Here is a 21,023-nt window from a genome sequence, read left to right as displayed (position 1 = left end):
ATTTCTCCAACAGAGACAGAACCATGTTTAATACATAATTATTCAAGGTTTGTTGTTTCAAAACTAAACTGGTAGATTTCCTCATTGCTAAAGACGCAAGTGCTGCCCACTTGGTATTTGCCATTTGCCCTTTCCCTAAACAAGTGCTTCATTGTACCTTTTTAAAGGGGTTTTCATGTTTAGCTGTTACTGCACTGCTGTCATTGCCAAATTGTGGACAGTTTTAAAATGGTAATACTTCTGTAACTAAGTTGTAATTTTAACACCACAAACCATTAGAAAATCTACGATGAAAGTCTGATACTGTAGTTAATAAACCTCTCTAGCTTATCAACCTTCATAGTAAAGGGTTGATGAAAAGATCATTACCCAGCTTATATGCAGAATGATTAATTGCAGACAAATATTGTTGCATTTTTTTTCAATCAAAAGAATGCTTTGAAACATATGTAGTATTTCTTGTTTGATTCTATTCTCTGACTTTCAAATAACTGTCATTTGATTTGAAGGGTATAGATACTTGCCCTCTGCAAGTCACGTTATGAATAATTTAGTATGAGGCCAGAAATGCAAAGCGCAGCATGAATGTTTTTTTTTTCTTCTTTTTTTTTTCCCCTCAATCGTCATAGCATGACAGCAGCAGGCAGAGGCTATGCTCAAACTCTAGGAAATTAAATATATCTACTTGAAATCAGTCTGTAATATTATACTGCAAGTCTCTTATTTATGGTGAATTAGTCACATACAGCTAGAGGACAGCCAGCGGCTTCTAACTGCTTTCAATGAAGATTATAAATGCAATGGTGATTCATTTAGGCTCTGAGGACTCTCTGGAAGACATTGGCTTCAGGCCTCAGAATGGTGGCAAAAGGATGTGGCAGTACATCTGCTGCCATAAGCTGGATGATATGTGTCTCTTCTCATGTAGGTGTTCTGCTTTTGATTCATGTTTGTTTGTTCAGAATCTTCTAAAGGATATCACTTTATAAACGCTCAGTTCTACAGTGTAGTCTTGAGCTGCGCTCTGATTTTAATTAATATGTTAAACGTTTAGTTTGCTTTTTAAAACTGTCTGTAGAAACATATTAAGGTTCATGGTATTACCTTAAAATCTTTTATTTGTAATTAATAAAAAAGGGGGTTTCTTTAGTTTTATTTTGAATTATGTACATACTGTATGTGCAAAGCAATTGTGTATTAATTTGATTAGGCTTTAGCTCCCAGTAACCATGGCCAGGAGGAAATGAACATTATAAGTAAATGGAGTCTTTTTCTTAATAATTCATGAGGAAATTTTTATTTTATAAAATATTGAATGTTTGGATTGATATCTTTCTAATACTAATGATTTTCTATAAAATTTATTGAGGTAAATCACATAGCAATCACATAACAAGCATGCCCTGATCTCTCAGAATTACATGTAACCCAAATATTTGCCATTGAAGCTGGGAAAAAAAAGCTTCTGAAAAACTTTTGTAAAATAGTTTTATGTAATTTTGTATGTTGCCTTAATATATATTTACAGATGCTTACATTTTTAAGAACATTTTCTTGTTTTTTAAGTCCTGAAAACTTGTGGCACCATATCAGTTTTGTAAACCTTTTAAGAAGGAAATTGATGACATTTTTTATGTCGGTCATTTGTGAAGTTATTGTAGGGGTTTATTGCTATATGATTTTATCTTACTGACCTAATTCACTTCAGGTTTGGTTGTATAGTATTTTCCAAGTATGACAGGATTCACAAGAGCAGGAGCACTGGGATACCTGGTTAATAAACTCCACACGGACATGGTAAGGATGTGCAGACACCTCACACTGTGTAAACAGATGAAGGATTCAAACCCAGGATGCTTAATCTGCAAGTACAATAGTACTAACCACTTTTGTAATGCATTAAAGTGCTCATTTAAAATTATATATTTTATTTAATGATGATGGTAGGTATGTAGTCTGCCAAACGTGTGCCTCATGTCCAAACCAGTAATTCTAACAAATGCTGCTCTGGATTTACAGATTTAATGTACCATAGTATTGTCTTGTTTTTGAAAGTCTCTTTTTAAAAGATGTATACTAAAAAAAATAAATTTGTTTATATATTTATCTCAGGTCCAACATTGACACGACAGAATTCTCAGCTCTCCCCTCATGTACAGAATGGTCCTTCACAAGAGGAGCTGGAAATGCAAAGGAGGTAACTGTTTTTCTTACAGGCACTAATTAGGCAAAATTCCTAAACCTCAGGTATATTGTGAGATACTGTGTGTTGTCTGAGCAACAGGATACATTTGAAAGACAGCAAGGTAGTTATATTTGCCCTTATGAAAATGTAAACATTAACGCAAACCCTGTCAGAAAAAAATGCCTCTACTGATAATTTTTTTTTTATACTTACAGCCTGTTTCGTTTGCAGCAGCTACTGTACTTATTAGTTTGCAGAATTATTTCTTAGTTCTTCCACAGTCTTTTAAAGCCCTATGTGTTTTTGCTTTGCTTTAAGTATCCATATTAATGTCTTATGTTCCGAGAAAAGCTCTGCTCCCTATGGAGGCTTATTCTGTATGTGAGCTTTCGTATTAGATTACCTCATTTTGTGGATTGTTTGTTAAATGTAATGCAATTGAATTTTTTTTTTTACTTGGAAAAAGTAACTTTAAAATACACATTTAAATAGTAATGCATAAAATTACATTAACAAAGTCACTAATTTCAGTGGTCTGTTTTTTGGGTGCAATATGATTATAAAGTAACCAGCCACTTGCTTAGACTCCTACTTCAAGCAGCTGTTGAGCCAAGGGATTATCCTTTGAAATCTTTATATCTTACTATCTATGTGGAACCAAGGGAGATAAAAACTTTGAAAAGAACAATTATAAAACATCAAAGTCATGTTTTTCTCTGTGTATTCCAGTTCTGCAGCCATCTTCATGCCATGTTTTGTTTAATCACTTTTTAATTTGATAAGTTACCTGACTTTTTTTTTTTTTTTTAAATTTCCAGAAGCTGTTTTTGGGAGTTTTCCTAAAGCCCCCATGCCGTTACACAATTTTTCAATATTTTTCAGTAGTATAACATATTTGCATAATCTTAGTGAGCTTTGATGTGCGACACCCTTAGCAGGCTCAGTTGTAGTGTTCTGTGACCACCCACAACAAAATCTTTGCTGGTAGTCCTAGGGATGTTGTTCTGTGTGTGAAAGTTAACAACCAATGAACGCTCATTCAGTCATGACAACTGCAGTCGTCATGTGTGATATGGTATGTGACTCCATGCTAAATTATACAAATATATACCATAATCCATCCTCCTGTTTACTAACTTGAGACTTTCAAGTCTCATTTCTCTGAAACTTCTGTTTTTAAATGCTGTACATTTACTGCGTGGATATACAGTATACATTTTGTTATAAGACATACAGGATTTAAATTCAGGCCGCACGTCTATTAGACAATAAGGAGACATGTTAAAGTAAGGTGGGAACAAACCCTCAACGTGTTGGTGACCTGACTTTTTTGCTTATGTCAAATTTTTTGTACTTTTTTAAATGATATATAATCCTTTAAATTTTCTACTTAACCTTCCATGTAAAAGCCTTATGTCCTATATTAAAATGTTAATCTTTGTATTTTTACAATTAAACTGCAGATGACAATTTCTGAACTCCTTAAAGCAGCTTCTCTTTTAATTTCTCCTGAATATGCAGTTTATTACTCTTTTTCTATGTAAAAGCAAATATTCTTGTCTTCTCTCTCTTCTAAAATCTGCCTGGCTACTCTCTGTTTACAGGAAGTTCCATCAGTAAAATGACATATGCACTTAGATTATCATAATACTTTACATCAAGAAGTACCATAACTAAATTTCTGTAAAGCTTGCAAAAGCAGATGCTCAAAAAATCAAAAGAATTTGATCGAAGCATTGCTAGTTTTTGGTATTTTTTGCTGTAGTCCAGCATTGATTTCCATGGATGCCTGTTCTTTAATAACATTATCGCAATTCTACATGAAAACATGACCTAACTTTTTTTTCTTGGCCATTACTACAAACTACATGGCGTAATTAACATATAAAAATAAATTATGTTTGAGTGTAGTTTTCCTTTAAATATTATCCTGAGAGATGAGTGCATTAAATAAATGAATGAAATTGAAATAAGTTTATCTGCATTTATCTGCATACAATTAGTATTATTTAATGAACCTAGTTTTGTTACTGTATATTACCTTGTGTTTGCCATAGTTTTAATCCGCTTTATTTAAGTACAGTATGTATTTTTATTTTCTAAGCTTTTAAATGCTTTTCCTGTTTGTTTTGCACATAATATAACCAATTGTATGATTACTGAAAGAGAAAGTACCTGTTTATTAGACTTGACATCCTACTGGAATGTTAAATTTGCATATTTCTCAGACTCCCACTTGTCATGAGACTGACACTCACCGCTTGCATTAATGGATTCTGAACACAAACGGAAACAAGCTGGGAGGAGAATAAACTTAAGACAGTAGACACCAAATATCGTCATCTGTTACTGTCGCTCAGCCTAAGTATGGAGAGATTTTGTTTGTAACTTAGGAATCAGTCATGCTTTGTTATGGAGGTTTACCTCTCTGCTTCTGTACGATGGAGTGCATTTTTACTAAAGTGGACAGTGTCATCTCTGTTGTTGTTTTTTTCTGCTTGTGAAAGATAAATTAATCACAAGTATTACTTAATTTTTAACTGTTTTTTAAGTGGTTTGATCTTTTTAACTTTGTAGATACATCATAGTTTCTCACAGGGAAATTTTGTTTTTGGCATATTAATCATATTCATAAATTTGATTCTTCATGTCATATTACAGAAATAAAACTTTGATATGTTTCACATTTACCCAGTAGACAATGGTAGATTTGACAGCTTTTTCCTGTTTTTTTCTTGCATGGTAAAAGAATGTAAACTGCAGAAAAAATCTGACCAGGTTGCTGGAGCTTCATGTAAAATATCACAGAGCTCACCATATTTATAAGCATAAAATTACATTACTGTTAAGCAAAAACAGCTTAACTTCCTAAAACCTGACAATGAGAATGCAGTTCTCTCCACTGCTGGCAGAAATACCATTGAAGATGAAGCTTGACTTTATATGGGCAAAAGACTTAATTTACTGATTAGATTTATTTCAGTACTTAAATGTTGCAAGATTGTTGATGTCAAATTCTTAAAACAGCCAAGTTGTGCACTTCTAGCAAATCCCTTTTACCAAATTTAGCTATTGTGCTGTAAAGACTTGCATTGTTCGTGGTTGATGTAATTCTTGATCTAGGAATTCTAAACTGGCACATTCTGATTAGGTTATTAGATTGTTTCAACAAAGTTATAAAAGTCAGAAATGGATTGATGGGCAGTTCATGCAAAACACTTTTGTAATTAAATGATTTTTTTGCAATTTTATAAAAATTTGAGTAACTTCATATAAAATCCAGTTTTTACTAAAGCCCTATTGATCCCATATTTACTTAACATATATCAGCCAAATGTTTATATATTACTGGTAAATCTGACTTTTTCTTGAAATGTTTGGTTTTTGCAGTGTATTGCATTCTTTTTGTATATATAAATAACAGTCTGGCATATAAAGTCCATGAAAGCAGTTTTGAAAACCTAAAAACTCAGATTGTGTTTGATATACTTTGGTTCTCATGTAGTACTTGGCAAATAATTTATTCATTCCATTTCTAAACTAATTTATCTGCTTGGTATGTTAGGCATATTTTTGACAGAAACTCTGTGTGCAAAGCCAGTGTGACGGTTTTTTTTTTTTCCATTTTTTTTGTTAGCATTTAATGTTTATGGTAAAGAGGGATGATATTCTTTAGTCTGTTCATTTAACATCTGTCTTTGCAACTTATGGGTGCCTATTTTTGCAAATTCCATCTGAAGTTGTGTGTGAAGTACAATATTGAACAAGTCCAATACTGCATGTTAATTTATCAAACACTGATATAGCTTCTTTAATTGTTAGATATGCATTTTAGCCAAAGTGTAATATAGTACTTATTTTAAAAGGATTGTGGTTTTCTTCATAGAATAATATAAGGATTATGCTGTTTTACAGTTACACATCTGAAGAAGTTGTTTTCTGCAAAATGAGGCAAGTTTCATTGTTCTAAGCATTGAGATGCATGATACAGTGTGTGTGTATATTTTGATAGATATGGATAGATATAGATGGATATATATAATGTATTATTTATTGGTTCCGTTTTGGACCACATGCTTTGGAAATGTTGTATAACAGATTCTTTTGTGCTTTACAGTTTGTAATACTTAAAAATGAGTGCTGGTTTGCTGGCTTATTTCTACTACAGTTGCTTGCTTAAATCTGATAACTGTTTTGTTGTTAACTGTGCCAGCTAATCTACCAGTCTGAAACTCCAGCAGTATAGCATGTTGCTGAACCTGTGACACTGAGTTTAAAGCAAGTGTCAATCAGCTATTTTTAAAATTAAGAAAAAACACCTAATCTCCTCCCAAACAACATACTTGTTTAAGTAAAATGTACACTTTAAATTTAAACATTATTCTGTTAATTTTAACAGAATTCTGAAAATTCTAAAGGAAATGTATTTAGTAATTTTTATAAATGTTTATTCAGTACATGGCTGTGAGAAGCCACTATATCTTACAGAGCCTGCACCACTGATTAGTTACTTTAAAGCTATGTTTCTCAGTCAGGGCTGTCGACAATGGGTTGTAAGTTGCTAATGTTTACAATGGTAGTGGGTTGCGGCGATTGCCAGTGACCTCCAAATTGTGAAAACTGGTTAGCGAAACACTGCTTTAAATGATATTCCCTTATGGATTTGAATCTGATTATATATTCAGCCGTCTTCGCATACACTTAAAGACCTTCTACCAAATCTGTTTTCTTGGATTGAATGGAAATGTTTTTCTTTTGAAACCTTAATGTTTAGATTGAAGTTAAGTGTGTATTTTTTAAAACCGCCCCATGTATATAATATGAGTACTGCATTAGTACTCTGTAGCACATAATGGAATTTGTCCTTTTTTTCTTTAGCATAGCATATGCAACTTACTTGTGTAGCTGCCTGTCACCTTCACTGACACCTTATCATCTGGATGTCCTTTTCTGTTGAAATGCTGACTTGAGCCTCTCTTTCGACTGTAACATCTGGGTCTCAGTCTTGTAAGGTTATACCAATCATAGCTGAATGACACTGGTGCTGGTATATCCAATTCAGAATCATCTTGGTCTTGTATCAATCAATGCTCTGATCAGTGAGAATGATTATCATAACTAAGCCTTTGCCAACCTCAATGGACAAAGCATTGCAATAATTATTATCCTAAATATTGGGTTTATGTACACGCAAGAAATCAATGGCAAACTGTTTACTCCATTCATTAAAAACCGTCATCAGCAGGAGTTCTCTGCTTTCGGTGACAGCCTGCTTAACTTGACTCAAGCCTTCCCTAAGGACAGTGAAGTGCATTAGTAAGAGAGGCCATATGTAAAAGTAAAATCTGTCTCACTGAAGACATTTGACTGATCATCAGCTACTAACAAAAGAGCACCATGGTATGTGAAACCTCAAAGTCCATAACTCTAGTATAGTCCACAACCACAAGATAAGACCAAAGCCTAGAGAAAGAAAGGAATCAAGGTTAAGTGCATGTATTCTCTATCCATGTGTTCCAGAGAAAAACTTTATGGACATCCTGAAGAGGTCAGGGCTAAGCTTCATCTACATCATTTAAAACTATAGGAACTGAACAAATATTAAGTACTGTTTTAAAAGTTTGGTTCCTTGATTGATGTTTGTAACTTGGGCTAAAGCCAGTAAATATTAATGTGCACTTATGGTGTGGCCACTAGAGGGCATAATAGAGCCCCAGACACACATGCAACTGTTTTTATTTCACAAGTACCACTTTACAGGTCTCAGTCAACACAGTTCATTGTACAAGACTTTTGCTCCTTTGCTTTCATTTCCTTTTTATTCTTCTCCTTGCAAGGTTGAGTGTTGTTCTTCCCCTCTCCTGATTCAGATTCCACCTCCGAGGAAACAGAAAACTTGCTTAGCCGCTAATAACACAAGCGGGGCCAGCACATCAGCAAAACAAAACCTCAGAAGAAAGACAAAGTCGATTAGCTGCTAACATTGGCAAAACGGTATCCCTTTTACTTTTCCTCCCACCACTTATACACAAGCGAAGTGTACTCGTTGGCAAAACGAATCCTCCTAGGAAAGAGATGCCCAGAGTAGTTCCTTTCAATTACCTGACATATATATTTTTTTAACCTTAAACAGCACCGATGCAGTTTTTAGTTTATTTTAGAATTCTATTAATTCTAAACAGGTCACTAAATCCATTTGCAGAAATGCGACCCTAAGCCTTCAGGAAACCTCTGCCATGCTTCACTGTTGTGTGCAGATGCTCATCCAAGAAGAGCTCTCCTGCTCTTCAATGGAGATCATGTCTCCTGTCTGAATCAAAAATTTCAAAGTTTTACTTATCACTCCATAGCGCTCGCTGCCATTCTTCACCACTTTAGTCCTTGTACATTGGTAAGTAAATCTCTTGGCTTTCTTTCCACTTCAGAGGAATGACCGTTTGGCAGCAACTTTTCCATGAAGACTTCTTCTGACAAGATTTCTCAAAACTTATTTTTTAAGTTTGACTTATTTCTATGAATTCAGAGCCGATAGCAGTACTGGATGACTCCTGATTTTGAAAGGATGTCAATTTGATACATCTCTTATTTTCTGCACTGGGTTTCTGGTCCTTAGCCTTGCCTCTTTCCTTGTGCTTCTTCAGAAGTGCTCGTACAGCACATGTTGAAATTCTTACCTGTTGTAGGATTTCTGTTTGGGAGAGATCCTGCTGACAGAGGATTAAAACACTTTCTCTCATTTATATGCTTTTTCTTGCCATGGTATAAGAATTGATGATCTGCAGGTTAAATCGTCACATCTCCCACACCCTCACATTTTAGTTTAATTCCTCCTTCACCCATTTATGTTTCAGCTAATCACTTGGGTTCGTTCGCTCATTTCATTGTTTGTTATCTTTGTTTATTCAAGCACTGGGCTAGTATTTACCTAGAAAGTAATAATGTTTTTAATTTGAAATGGAAATTACTTCATGTTACGTTTGTATTTCATTAAAAAAAGTATCTCTGTAACATTTAATTTTTTGCAAAGTTAATGTTTGGAAATCAAACATTTTCTCTGTTCTACTGACACACTAATATAGAAGACCAGCAATAAAAAAATTGCATCCAAGGTGTGTGTGTGTGCGCATGTGTATGTATACAATTATATGTAATTAAATAGGGCATATACAGGTGCTGGTCATAAAATTAGAATATCATGACAAAGTTGATTTATTTCAGTAATTCCATTCAAAAAGTGAAACTTGTATATTAGATTCATTCATTACACACAGACTGATGTATTTCAAATGTTTATTTCTTTTAATGTTGATGATTATAACTGACAACTAATGAAAGTCCCAAATTCAGTATCTCGGAAAATTAGAATATTGTGAAAAGGTTCAATATTGAAGACACCTGGTGCCACACTCTAATCAGCTAATTAACTCAAAACACCTGCAAAAGCCTTGAAATGGTCTCTCAGTCTAGTTCTGTAGGCTACACAATCATGGGGAAGACTGCTGACTTGACAGTTGTCCAAAAGACGACCATTGACACCTTGCACAAGGAGGGCAAGACACAAAAGGTCATTGCTAAAGAGGCTGGCTGTTCACAGAGCTCTGTGTCCAAGCACATTAATAGAGAGGCGAAGGGAAGGACAAGATGTGGTAGAAAAAAGTGTACAAGCAATAGGGATAACCGCACTCTGGAGAGGATTGTGAAACAAAACCCATTCAAAAATGTGGGGGAGATTCACAAAGAGTGGACTGCAGCTGGAGTCAGTGCTTCAAGAACCACCACACACACACGTATGCAAGACATGGGTTTCAGCTGTCGCATTCCTTGTGTCAAGCCACTCTTGAACAAGAGACAGCGTCAGAAGCGTCTCACCTTTGGACTGCTGCTGAGTGGTCCAAATTTATGTTCTCTGATGAAAGTAAATTTTGCATTTCCTTTAGAAATCAAAGTCCCAGAGTCTGGAGGAAGAGAAGAGAGGCACAGAATCCACATTGCGTGAGGTCCATTGTAAAGTTTCCACAGTCAGTGATGGTTTGGGGTGCCATGTCATCTGCTGGTGTTGGTCCATTGTGTTTTCTGAGGTCCAAGGTCAACACAGCCGTCTACCAGGAAGTTTTAGAGCACTTCATGCTTCCTGCTGCTGATGAACTTTATGGAGATGCAGATTTCATTTTCCAACAGGACCTGGCACCTGCACACAGTGCCAAAGCTACTAGTACCTGGTTTAAGGACCATGGTATCCCTGTTCTTGATTGGCCAACAAACTCGCCTGACCTTAACCCCATAGAAAATCTTATCGTATTGTGAAGAGGAAGATGCAATACGCCAGACCCAACAATTCAGAAGAGCTGAAGGCCACTATCAGAGCAATATGGGCTCTCATAACACCTGAGCAGTGCCACAGACTGATCGACTCCATGCCACGCCACATTGCTGCAGTAATCCAGGCCAAAGGAGCCCCAACTAAATACTGAGTGCTGTACATGCTCATACTTTTCATGTTCATACCTTTCAGTTGGCCAACATTTCTAAAAATCCTTTTTTTGCATTGGTCTTAATTGATATTCTAATTTTCCGAGATACTGAATTTGGGACTTTCATTAGTTGTCAGTTATAATCATCAACATTAAAAGAAATTAACATTTGAAATACATCAGTCTGTGTGTAATGAATGAATCTAATATACAAGTTTCACTTTTTGAATGGAATTACTGAAATAAATCAACTTTGTCATGATATTCTAATTTTATGACCAGCACCTGTATAATATGACCTCTTTAATGTTAGTGTTTGGTTTCTGAACTTAATTCAGTTCATTAATTTTCAATCAATTAATGAATCATTTTGTTTAATTTTAAATTTACTGTATATGTGCATTTCAAAATAATAAATCGAGTTGAATATTCAGTTTGTGCAGAATTTGGGTTAAAGGGTGTATGCTGTTTTGCAATACTTGATCAATACTCAAAAACATTTTTGACCTGAAAAATGGATGTATTCTGTATGTTTTAAGGCGTTTGTTTATGTTAGGACCCCTGTACCCTTTACCTCTTATGTGTCAAATTAATATATTCCTTGAGTATATATAATATACCATGAAATAACTGTTCAAAACTATGTTTAAAGTATGTTTTAGTTAACACACAGTAAGTAACTGTTGCAGTTGGTGTATTGTTTGTAACATGTTTTCCTAGGTATTGAAACATAGCCTGAAATAAAGGGGAACATAAACTTTTTTGTGTGTTTAGCCTGAAAGTAGGGCTGCAGTATTAGGAATAAGACGACCAAATTTTAGTGGTGCCTCTGTTGTCTCTTATACTCTCTTGGGCTGTCAGTATTAGATAGATAGATAGATAGATAGATAGATAGATAGATAGATAGATAGATAGATAGATAGATAGATAGATACTTTATTAATCCCGATTATAGAGAAGTGAGGTAGCCTGTAATAGAACGTATGAGACCAGTCCTAAATTAATGTAGTGTACACTCTGATACAGTGTACACCCTAAACATAGTAAGTTATGATCCCATGGAAGAAGGCAGGATTTTTTTTTGTATTAATGTTTTTGAAATCACACAACATTCCATACAAATAGATCAATTTTACAAGAATAGGATTGAAAACAGCAGCAGAATAAAACTTAAACCTAGTAAAAATAAGTAAATAGATAAATTTAATAAGTGCCATCCATCCATCCATCCATTGTCTCCCGCTTATCCGAGGTCGGGTCGCGGGGGCAGCAGCTTGAGCAGAGATGCCCAGACTTCCCTCTCCTCAGCTACTTTTTCTAGCTCTTCCGGGAGAATCCCAAGGCGTTCCCAGGCCAGTCGAGAGACATAGTCCCTCCAGCGTGTCCTGGGTCTTCCCCGGGGCTTCCTCCCGGTTGGACGTGCCCGGAACACCTCACCAGGGAGGCGTCCAGGAGGCATCCTGATCAGATGCCCGAGCCACCTCATCTGACTCCTCTCGATGCGGAGGAGCAGCGGCTCTACTCTGAGCCCCTCCCGGATGACTGAGCTTCTCACCCTATCTTTAAGGGAAAGCCCAGACACCCTGCGGAGGAAACTCATTTCAGCCGCTTGTATTCGCGATCTCGTTCTTTCGGTCACTACCCATAGCTCATGACCATAGGTGAGGGTAGGAACATAGATCGACTGGTAAATTGAGAGCTTTGCCTTATGGCTCAGCTCCTTTTTCACCACGACAGACCGATGCAATGCCCGCATTACTGCGGATGCCGCACCGATCCGCCTGTCGATCTCACGCTCCATTCTTCCCTCACTCGTGAACAAGACCCCGAGATACTTGAACTCCTCCACTTGGGGCAGGATCTCGCTACCAACCCTGAGAGGGCACTCCACCCTTTTCCGGCTGAGGACCATGGTCTCGGATTTGGAGGTGCTGATTCTCATCCCAGCCGCTTCACACTCAGCTGCGAACCGATCCAGAGAGAGCTGAAGATCACGGCCTGATGAAGCAAACAGGACAACATCATCTGCAAAAAGCAGTGACCCAATCCTGAGCCCACCAAACCGGACCCCCTCAACACCCTGGCTGCGCCTAGAAATTCTGTCCATAAAAGTTATGAACAGAATCGGTGACAAAGGGCAGCCCTGGCGGAGTCCAACTCTCACTGGAAACGGGTTCGACTTACTGCCGGCAATGCGGACCAAGCTCTGGCACCGATCGTACAGGGACTGAACAGCCCTTATCAGGGGGGCCGGTACCCCATACTCTCGGAGTACCCCCCACAGGATTCCCCAAGGGACACGGTCGAATGCCTTTTCTAAGTCCACAAAACACATGTAGACTGGTTGGGCAAACTCCCATGCACCCTCCAGGACCCTGCTAAGGGTATAGAGCTGGTCCACTGTTCCGCGACCAGGACGAAAACCACACTGTTCCTCCTGAATCCGAGGCTCGACTATCCGACGGACCCTCCTCTCCAGGACCCCTGAATAGACTTTTCCAGGGAGGCTGAGGAGTGTGATCCCTCTGTAGTTGGAACACACCCTCCGATCCCCCTTCTTAAAGAGGGGGACCACCACCCCGGTCTGCCAATCCAGAGGCACTGTCCCTGATGTCCATGCGATGTTGCAGAGGCGTGTCAGCCAAGACAGTCCTACAACATCCAGAGCCTTGAGGAACTCCGGGCGTATCTCATCCACCCCCGGGGCCCTGCCACCAAGGAGTTTTTTGACCACCTCGGTGACCTCAGTCCCAGAGATGGGGGAGCCCACCTCTGAGTCCCCAGGCTCTGCTTCCTCATTGGAAGGCATGTTAATGGGATTGAGGAGGTCTTCGAAGTATTCCCCCCACCGACCCACAACGTCCCGAGTCGAGGTCAGCAGCGCACCATCCCCACCATATACAGTGTTGACACTGCACTGCTTCCCCTTCCTGAGACGCCGGATGGTGGACCAGAATCTCCTCGAAGCCGTCCGAAAGTCATTCTCCATGGCCTCCCCAAACTCCTCCCACGCCCGAGTTTTTGCCTCAGCAACCATCAAAGCCGCATTCCGCTTGGCCTGCCGGTACCTATCAGCTGCCTCCGGGGTCCCACAGGACAAAAGGGTCCTGTAGGACTCCTCCTTCAGCTTGACGGCATCCTTCACCGCCGGTGTCCACCAGCGGGTTCGGGGATTGCCGCCACGACAGGCACCGACCACCTTACGGCCACAGCTCCGGTCAGCTGCCTCAACAATAGAGGCACGGAACATGGCCCATTCGGACTCAATGTCCCCCACCTCCCTCGGGATGTGGTCGAAGTTCTGCCGGAGGTGGGAGTTGAAGCTACTTCTGACAGGGGGCTCTGCCAGACGTTCCCAGCAGACCCTCACAACACGTTTGGGCCTACCACGCCTGACCGGCATCCTCCCCCACCATCGAAGCCAGCTCACCACCAGGTGGTGATCAGTTGACAGCTCCGCCCCTCTCTTCACCCGAGTGTCCAAGACATGTGGCCGCAAGTCCGACGACACGACCACAAAGTCGATCATCGAACTGAGGCCTAGGGTGTCCTGGTGCCAAGTGCACATATGAACACCCCTGTGCTTGAACATGGTGTTCGTTATGGACAATCCGTGACGAGCACAGAAGTCCAATAACAAAACACCGCTCGGGTTCAGATCAGGGGGGCCATTCCTCCCAATCACGCCCTTCCAGGTCTCACTGTCATTGCCCACGTGAGCATTGAAGTCTCCCAGCAGAACGAGGGAGTCCCCAGAAGGTATGCCCTCTAGCACCCCCTCCAGGGACTCCAAAAAGGGTGGGTACTCCGAACTGCTGTTCGGTGCATACGCACAAACAACAGTTAGGACCCGTCCTCCCACCCGAAGGCGAAGGGAGGCTTCCCTCTCGTCCACCGGGGTAAACCCCAATGTACAGGCTCCAAGTTGGGGGGCAATAAGTATACCCACACCTGCTCGGCGCCTCTCACCGGGGGCAACTCCAGAGTGGTAGAGAGTCCAGCCCCTCTCAAGGAGATTGGTTCCAGAGTCCAAGCTGTGCGTCGAGGTGAGTCCGACTATATCTAGCCGGAACCTCTCAACTTCGCGCACTAGCTCAGGCTCCTTCCCCTTCAGAGAGGTGACATTCCACGTCCCAAGAGCCAGTTTCTGTAGCCGAGGATCGGACCGCCAAGGTCCCCGCCTTCGGCCACCACACACTGCACCCGACCTCCTTGGCCCCTCCCATAGGTGGTGAGCCCATGGGAAGGGGGACCCACGTTGCCTCTTCGGGCTGTGCCCGGCCGAGCCCCATGGGTGCAGGCCCGGCCACCAGGCGCTCGCCATCGAGCCCCACCTCCAGGCCTGGCTCCAGAGTGGGGCCCCGGTGACCCGCGTCCGGGCAAGGGAAAACGCCGTCCAAAATTGTTTTTCTTCATAGGAGGTTTGTTTAACCGCTCTTTGTCTCATCCCTCACCTAGGACCAGTTTGCCTTGGGTGGCCCTACCAGGGGCATAAAGCCCCGGACAACAGAGCTCCTAGGATCATTGGGACACGCAAACCCCTCCACCACGATAAGGTGACGGTTAAAGGAGGGGAATTTAATAAGTGAATAAAGATAAATGGAGAAGAAAAAGAAAAAAGAGAATAGGGAGAGAATCTGATTCCTCAGTGCTTTAAAAGCTTATTCTAAAATGTTATTGATTAGATCCTGCCAGTTTTTGAAAAATTTCTACACAGATCCTCTAAGTAAGAATTTTATTTTTTCCAATTTCAAATAATATAAGACATGAGTTACCCACTGACTTAAAAGGGGGAGAGTTAGGATTCTTCCAGTTGAGCAAGATAAGTCTACGTGCCGATAGTGAAGTAAAGGCAATCACAGTTTGTTTGTCCTTCTCCACTTTAATCCCATCTGGAGTACACCAAACACAGCTGTTTGTGGATTAGGAGGGATTGTGACACCAAGGCTGTCTGAAAGGCATTTACAAATGATGTTAATTTGGTGCAGGCCCAAAAACATGTGACCCAGTGAGGCTGGAACTTGATTGCAGCATTCACAGGTTGGATCTTGCCCTGGAAACATTTTGGACAATTTTAAGCGAGACAGATGTGCTTGATATATAATTTTTAGTTGAATAATTGTATGCTTTGCGCATATGGAGCTTGAGTGAATTCTCTGCATTGCTACCTTCCACTCCTTTTCTGAAATGTTGAGTGAGAGATCCTTTTCCTACTGTCCTCTTGGATCTTTGAAAGGGAGGGACTGTAAAATGGTTCTATATATTGCAGAGATGCTGTCTTAAGTCCTTGAAACTGATGAATATATTTTCCAGCATAGAGGGAGGTGAGGAAAATTGGGCAGGTTCTGTTTAACAAAGTTTCTAATTTGAAGATAGTGAAAGAAATGTGTTGCTGGAAAGTTAAATTTAGAATGTAATTGTTCGAAGGATGCAAAGATGTTGTCTATGTACAGATCTCTAAGTGATTTAATCCCAAATGTTTTCCAGACATTAAAAACTGCATATGTTTTCGAGGGTTGAAAAGGTGGTTCTCGTGGAGAGGTGCCACCGATAAACGATTCTCTATCTTAAAATGCTTCCTACATTGGTTTCCATATTCTGAGTGAGTGAAGCACTATTGGGTTATTAGTATATTGGCGATAACTTTCATTTATTGGGGCGCAAAGCAAGGAATATAAAGAGGAACTGCAGGATTCCATTTCTATTGCAGACCAAGCCTGCATATGTTCATCTATTTGTGTCAATGTCCAGGTTTTAATATGTTGTATGTTTGCTGCCCAGCAGTAAAACTGAAAGTTAGGTAGAGCCATGCCATTTTCTGCCTTTGTAGGGTTGCTCTTTGGATACGTGGATGTTTTGAATTCCAAATAAAAGTGGTTATGGTTGAATGTAATTTCTTAAAGACCGATATATTGCCGTATATTGGAATATTTTGAAATAAAAAGAGAAGCTTAGGGAGGATATTCATCTTAACAATGTTAATTCTTCCAGCTAAAGTGAGATGAAGGTTTGACCATCTATGCAAGTCTTGCTTGATTTTTTCCATACAGACAGTTAAATTTTGTTGATAAAGAGCTTTATGTTTACTTGGGGTGTTTACCCCTAGATATTTGAACTGATCTGCGATGATAAAAGAGAAGGTGTCCAATCTAATATTGTGTGCTTGAGAATTCACTGGAAAGAGCACACTTTTAGTCAAATTAATTCTGAGACCAGAAATCTTTTGAAATTCTGTTAGTTCTGTTAGGACTGCAGGCACAGTATTTTGTGTGTCTGATATATACAGTACCATATCATCTGCATATAGAGAAATTTTCTGTTCAAGTCCTACTTTGATAATCCCCTTTTATCTCATAAGCATTTTGACAGTGAACTGCCAGTGGCTCAATGGCGATTGCAAAACGTAGTGGTGACAAGGGGCATCCTTGTCTGGTACCACGGTCTAGATTGAAGTAGTCTGAATTAATGTTGTTAATACAAACTGAAGCTTCTGGATTGGTATACAGTAGTTTGATCCATGCACAAATGTTCGGGCCAAACCCACATTTCTCCAATGTAGTGAAAAAAGGTAGTTCCATTCAATCATATTAAATGCTTTTTCTGCTTCCAAGGATAATAAAATCTCTGGGATGTTTGACTTTGCGGGTGAGTATATTACATTAAACAGGCTTCGAAGATTGGACGCTAATAATTCTGATAGTGCCAGCGGTTTATCCAATTCCTCTGCACTAAGAGTATCTATTTGTGGTATCTCTAATGCATCCAGAAATGCATTAGATTGTGTCTTGTCTTTTTTAAACTCAGTAGAATATAAGGATTTATAGTAGTCTCTATAGTCTGTTTGCATTATATTTTTATGGTCAATGATTATGTCTCCGTTTGTGTTGGTAATTGCTGGGATTGCATTGCGAACTTCTTGCTTGTGGATTTGTTGAGCTAAAAGCTTATTAGCTTTCTCTCCATGTTCATAGTAATGATGTCTTGATTTGAAAATGAGTTGTTCAGTTTCTTTAGTTGTTAAGAGGTTGAGCTCTGAATGCAGAACCTGCCTTTTCCTATGAAGAGCCTCACTTGGACACCTGGCATGTTCTTGATCTATTGTAGTAATTTCGTTGGTTAGCTTTGATACCTGCTTGGTTTCCAATTTATTTCTGTGGGAAATATATGAGATAATCTGTCCTCTTAAGAAGGCCTTCAGAGTTTCCCAGAGTATTCCTGCAGAGAACTCTGAGGATATATTTGTCTCTAGAAAAAAAGCTGATTTGTTTTGATATAAATTCTGTAAAGTGTTCGTCTGCTACTAAAAGTGGGTTAAGACGCCATCTGCGAGATGAGTATGTGGGGCATAATGATTTTATCTCCAAGATCAGAGGGGCATAGTTGGAAATAACAGTAGCGTCATACTTGCAGGATTTAATTGTAGGCAAGAAATGGTTATCTACAAAAAAATAATCAATTCTTGAGTAGCAATGATGCACTGGTGAGTAGAAGGAATATGTTCTTCAGTTTGGGTTTAGAAATCTCCAGGGGTCTGATAAGTTGTGGACAGTTACAAACTGTGTAATTGTCTTTGCAGTGTTAGATGTCATTGCCCCTGTGGCAGGAGACCTATCTAGGTCTGGATTTAAAACACAATTAAATTCTCCAGCCATTATAATTTTATGAGCGTTCACATTGGGAATGGATGCAAATGCATTTTGGATGAATTCCGTATCATCCACATTGGGTTCATAAACATTTATCAAAATCACTTTACAATTAAATACATGATTGTTATGGGAAATTTATTTCCCTTGAGGATCAGATACAACATCTGATACTACAAATGAGACAGTTCTATGTATGAGAATTCCCATACCTCTAGTTTTTTTTTGTAAAGCTGGAATGGAACATTTGGCCAGTCCAGTCTTTTTGCAGCCGGAACTGATCCTTGCTTAATAAGTGGGTCTCCTGTAAAAAATACTATTTTAGCGTTTAGACTTGTTAGGTGAGAGAATACTTTTTCTTTTTAATATGTGATTCAGGCCTTTAACATTCCAGCTCACAAAATTAACTGTCCCGTCTTGGAGACATTGATTCTGAATTATTGATGTCATTTTGTAGTCTTAACCAAAAGTGAGACAGCTTTGACCTTAATTTCCAATTTTCCCAGGGGTTATTGCCATGCAGTCTATTGTTACGTTGGTAATTATAATTATAAGGATTAAAAGGATAGATTAGAGATAGCTTGCTCTCTTTCTCCCCCCTCCCCACGTGAGGCTGAACCCCACTTCAAGAAGGCAGGATTTTTATCCCCAAATGATTTCTTTCAGCCTGGAGGAAGCAGGCCTACCTTTTGGCACCTCTGTGCTTCCTGCTTCACAAACACACACTTCAATCAGGAGGAAATGGGGTCCATGCAGTTGAATTTGCATGCAGATTGTTAAAAGAATAGCATTCTTTTTCTCTCATAGCCTGATCTGCCTTGCCAGAGCACAGCTGTCCTGTTTGGAAAGGACACTATCTGTTATATCTAAAGAATGGTTTCAACATCATTACAGAGATACCCTAAATGGGGGCACCACTTTTTCATTACAAAGCTATGCACCTGACCCCCTCAAACACCACCAAACCCTAACCCATTAACATGGGATCAAAGATCTCTGTTAAGATGTTTTGCCTCTAGCAGAGCTTTGGCCAGTGAGGCTTATTTGTTGCTGACTATCTTTTGTCCTTTTCGAGGGAGGGCTTTGTTTAACAGCTTCAGATTCTTTTGAGATTTATTTACTGGAGGATGTTGTTGGGGCCTTGGCAGTTATGTCTCTAGAGCCAAAGCTCTCTACATGTGTTTAAAGGGCCTCATTCAGCTGTGAAGCAGCAGGTTTCTGACCTCTGGCCTAACTGTGTTCTGTTCTGGGTCACAACAAAGATTAAAAGAAAAGAGATTTTTTTTTTTTGTGTATGTGAATACACTCTCTGTGTAAACAGATGCAGAACATAATACACAAGCAATTCAGCAACTCGTTGTTGTCGCCTTAGCTGCTTTAATTGATTCTCTTGTTAGGTAAACTTGGACTTTGTTGGTTAAACAATTTAAAACCTTAAACAAATACATGTTAAAACTTTTATATCCCCAATTCAAAGTATGTAATGAACATGAATCATTGCAGTAGGCTTTAAGTACAGCTGATGTCCTATTCTAAGTGCTGTCATTTGAAACAAAACTTGATTTCTTTACACACCGTATGCTACCAATGCTGTTTGCTTTTTTTTTTTTTTTTTTTTTAAACTGGCAGAATTTTCTGCTGACATCACTCAGACCGCACAGCTGCTCTTGATGTTGCAGACTACTTTTTCCCCTGACTCATTCATTTGTTGTGCTGCCAATGTGTTCACATGCCTGTTGTACTTAATCACAAGTTTTGCAGCATTTGTGCTGCCTGAAAAATTTTAATGAACCCTTTGGCCTAAGCGTTTTCACTTGGCAGTAGAGTACTACTTCTGACTAAGTTCCCGGATAGCTGCGCTAACAGTAACCCTGTAAGGTTTTTGGATATTGAAGGTCATAATGTGCTTTCCTTAAGTAATTAGGAAATCCTTTCTTAAAAAAAGTTTTTAAAAGTTTTTTTTTTTTTTTACCTGAGTGTACTTTTTCATTATAGTGAAAAATTCTGGTCTGTCTCTGAATTTTTGACTCCACTATCTTCAGTCCCAACTTTATCCATATCACATACTGTAGGTGTTTACTGCTAATTCTACTATATGTAGCCAGGATGTGTCTGAATAGTAGCAACTTTTTTTTACATTTCTAAGAATAACATAAATATTAGAGCTAAAGGAAATGTGTCAAAAATATAGTTTTTGCTACTCATAAAAACCATGGTATAAAAGTATTGTATACTCCTCTAATACTAAACATAATATAGAATGTTGTGTATAGGTTAGGACTACTTTTTTGCACAAAAATATTCACTCATTAAATGTAGCATGCACTAAATTTTACAACTTTCTGAATCTTACAATTGAAACCATTGAACCCAAGCTGTGCATTTTTAAACAGTATTCAACAGCAGCAATGAACAAAAAAAAAAACTTACTATGTAATTTGTAAAAGCAGGTTTTGTGAAGAATCACAGATAATATTAATTTGTCTTTTTGGAGTAAAAAAATCTAAACTTTTTAAAGCAGATTGAAACTAACATGTTTCTTGACCATTTTACGTGTAACGTTGAATAAACGAAGAACAATATATAAGAACTTAATCATGTCCTAGAACTCTGCCTTCCTGAATCTCTTAGCAACTGTTTCCTTGGCAACAAGAAGCCAAAAAGACAGATGGTGGGGAAAAGAGTTGCCTCCGGAGCGAGTTCCTTAATTTTATACCAAAG

At 39.0% G+C, this 21,023-nt stretch overlaps 1 protein-coding gene across 1 annotated transcript in view; it reads left to right on the top strand.

Annotated features, from left to right (window-relative positions):
- enah (ENAH actin regulator) overlaps positions 1 to 21,023 on the top strand; it is a 211,774-nt gene that overhangs the window by 129,806 nt on the left and 60,945 nt on the right. Inside the window, 1 exon segment of the mRNA XM_051925592.1 lies at positions 2,113 to 2,197. Coding sequence (XP_051781552.1) covers positions 2,113 to 2,197 — 85 coding nt within the window.

This window comes from Erpetoichthys calabaricus, chromosome 3 (genome assembly GCF_900747795.2).
Source record: "Erpetoichthys calabaricus chromosome 3, fErpCal1.3, whole genome shotgun sequence".
NCBI classification, from domain to species: domain Eukaryota; kingdom Metazoa; phylum Chordata; class Cladistia; order Polypteriformes; family Polypteridae; genus Erpetoichthys; species Erpetoichthys calabaricus.
The sequence above is the reverse complement of the archived record's forward strand: the minus strand, read 5'-3'. Positions and strand labels throughout refer to the sequence as shown.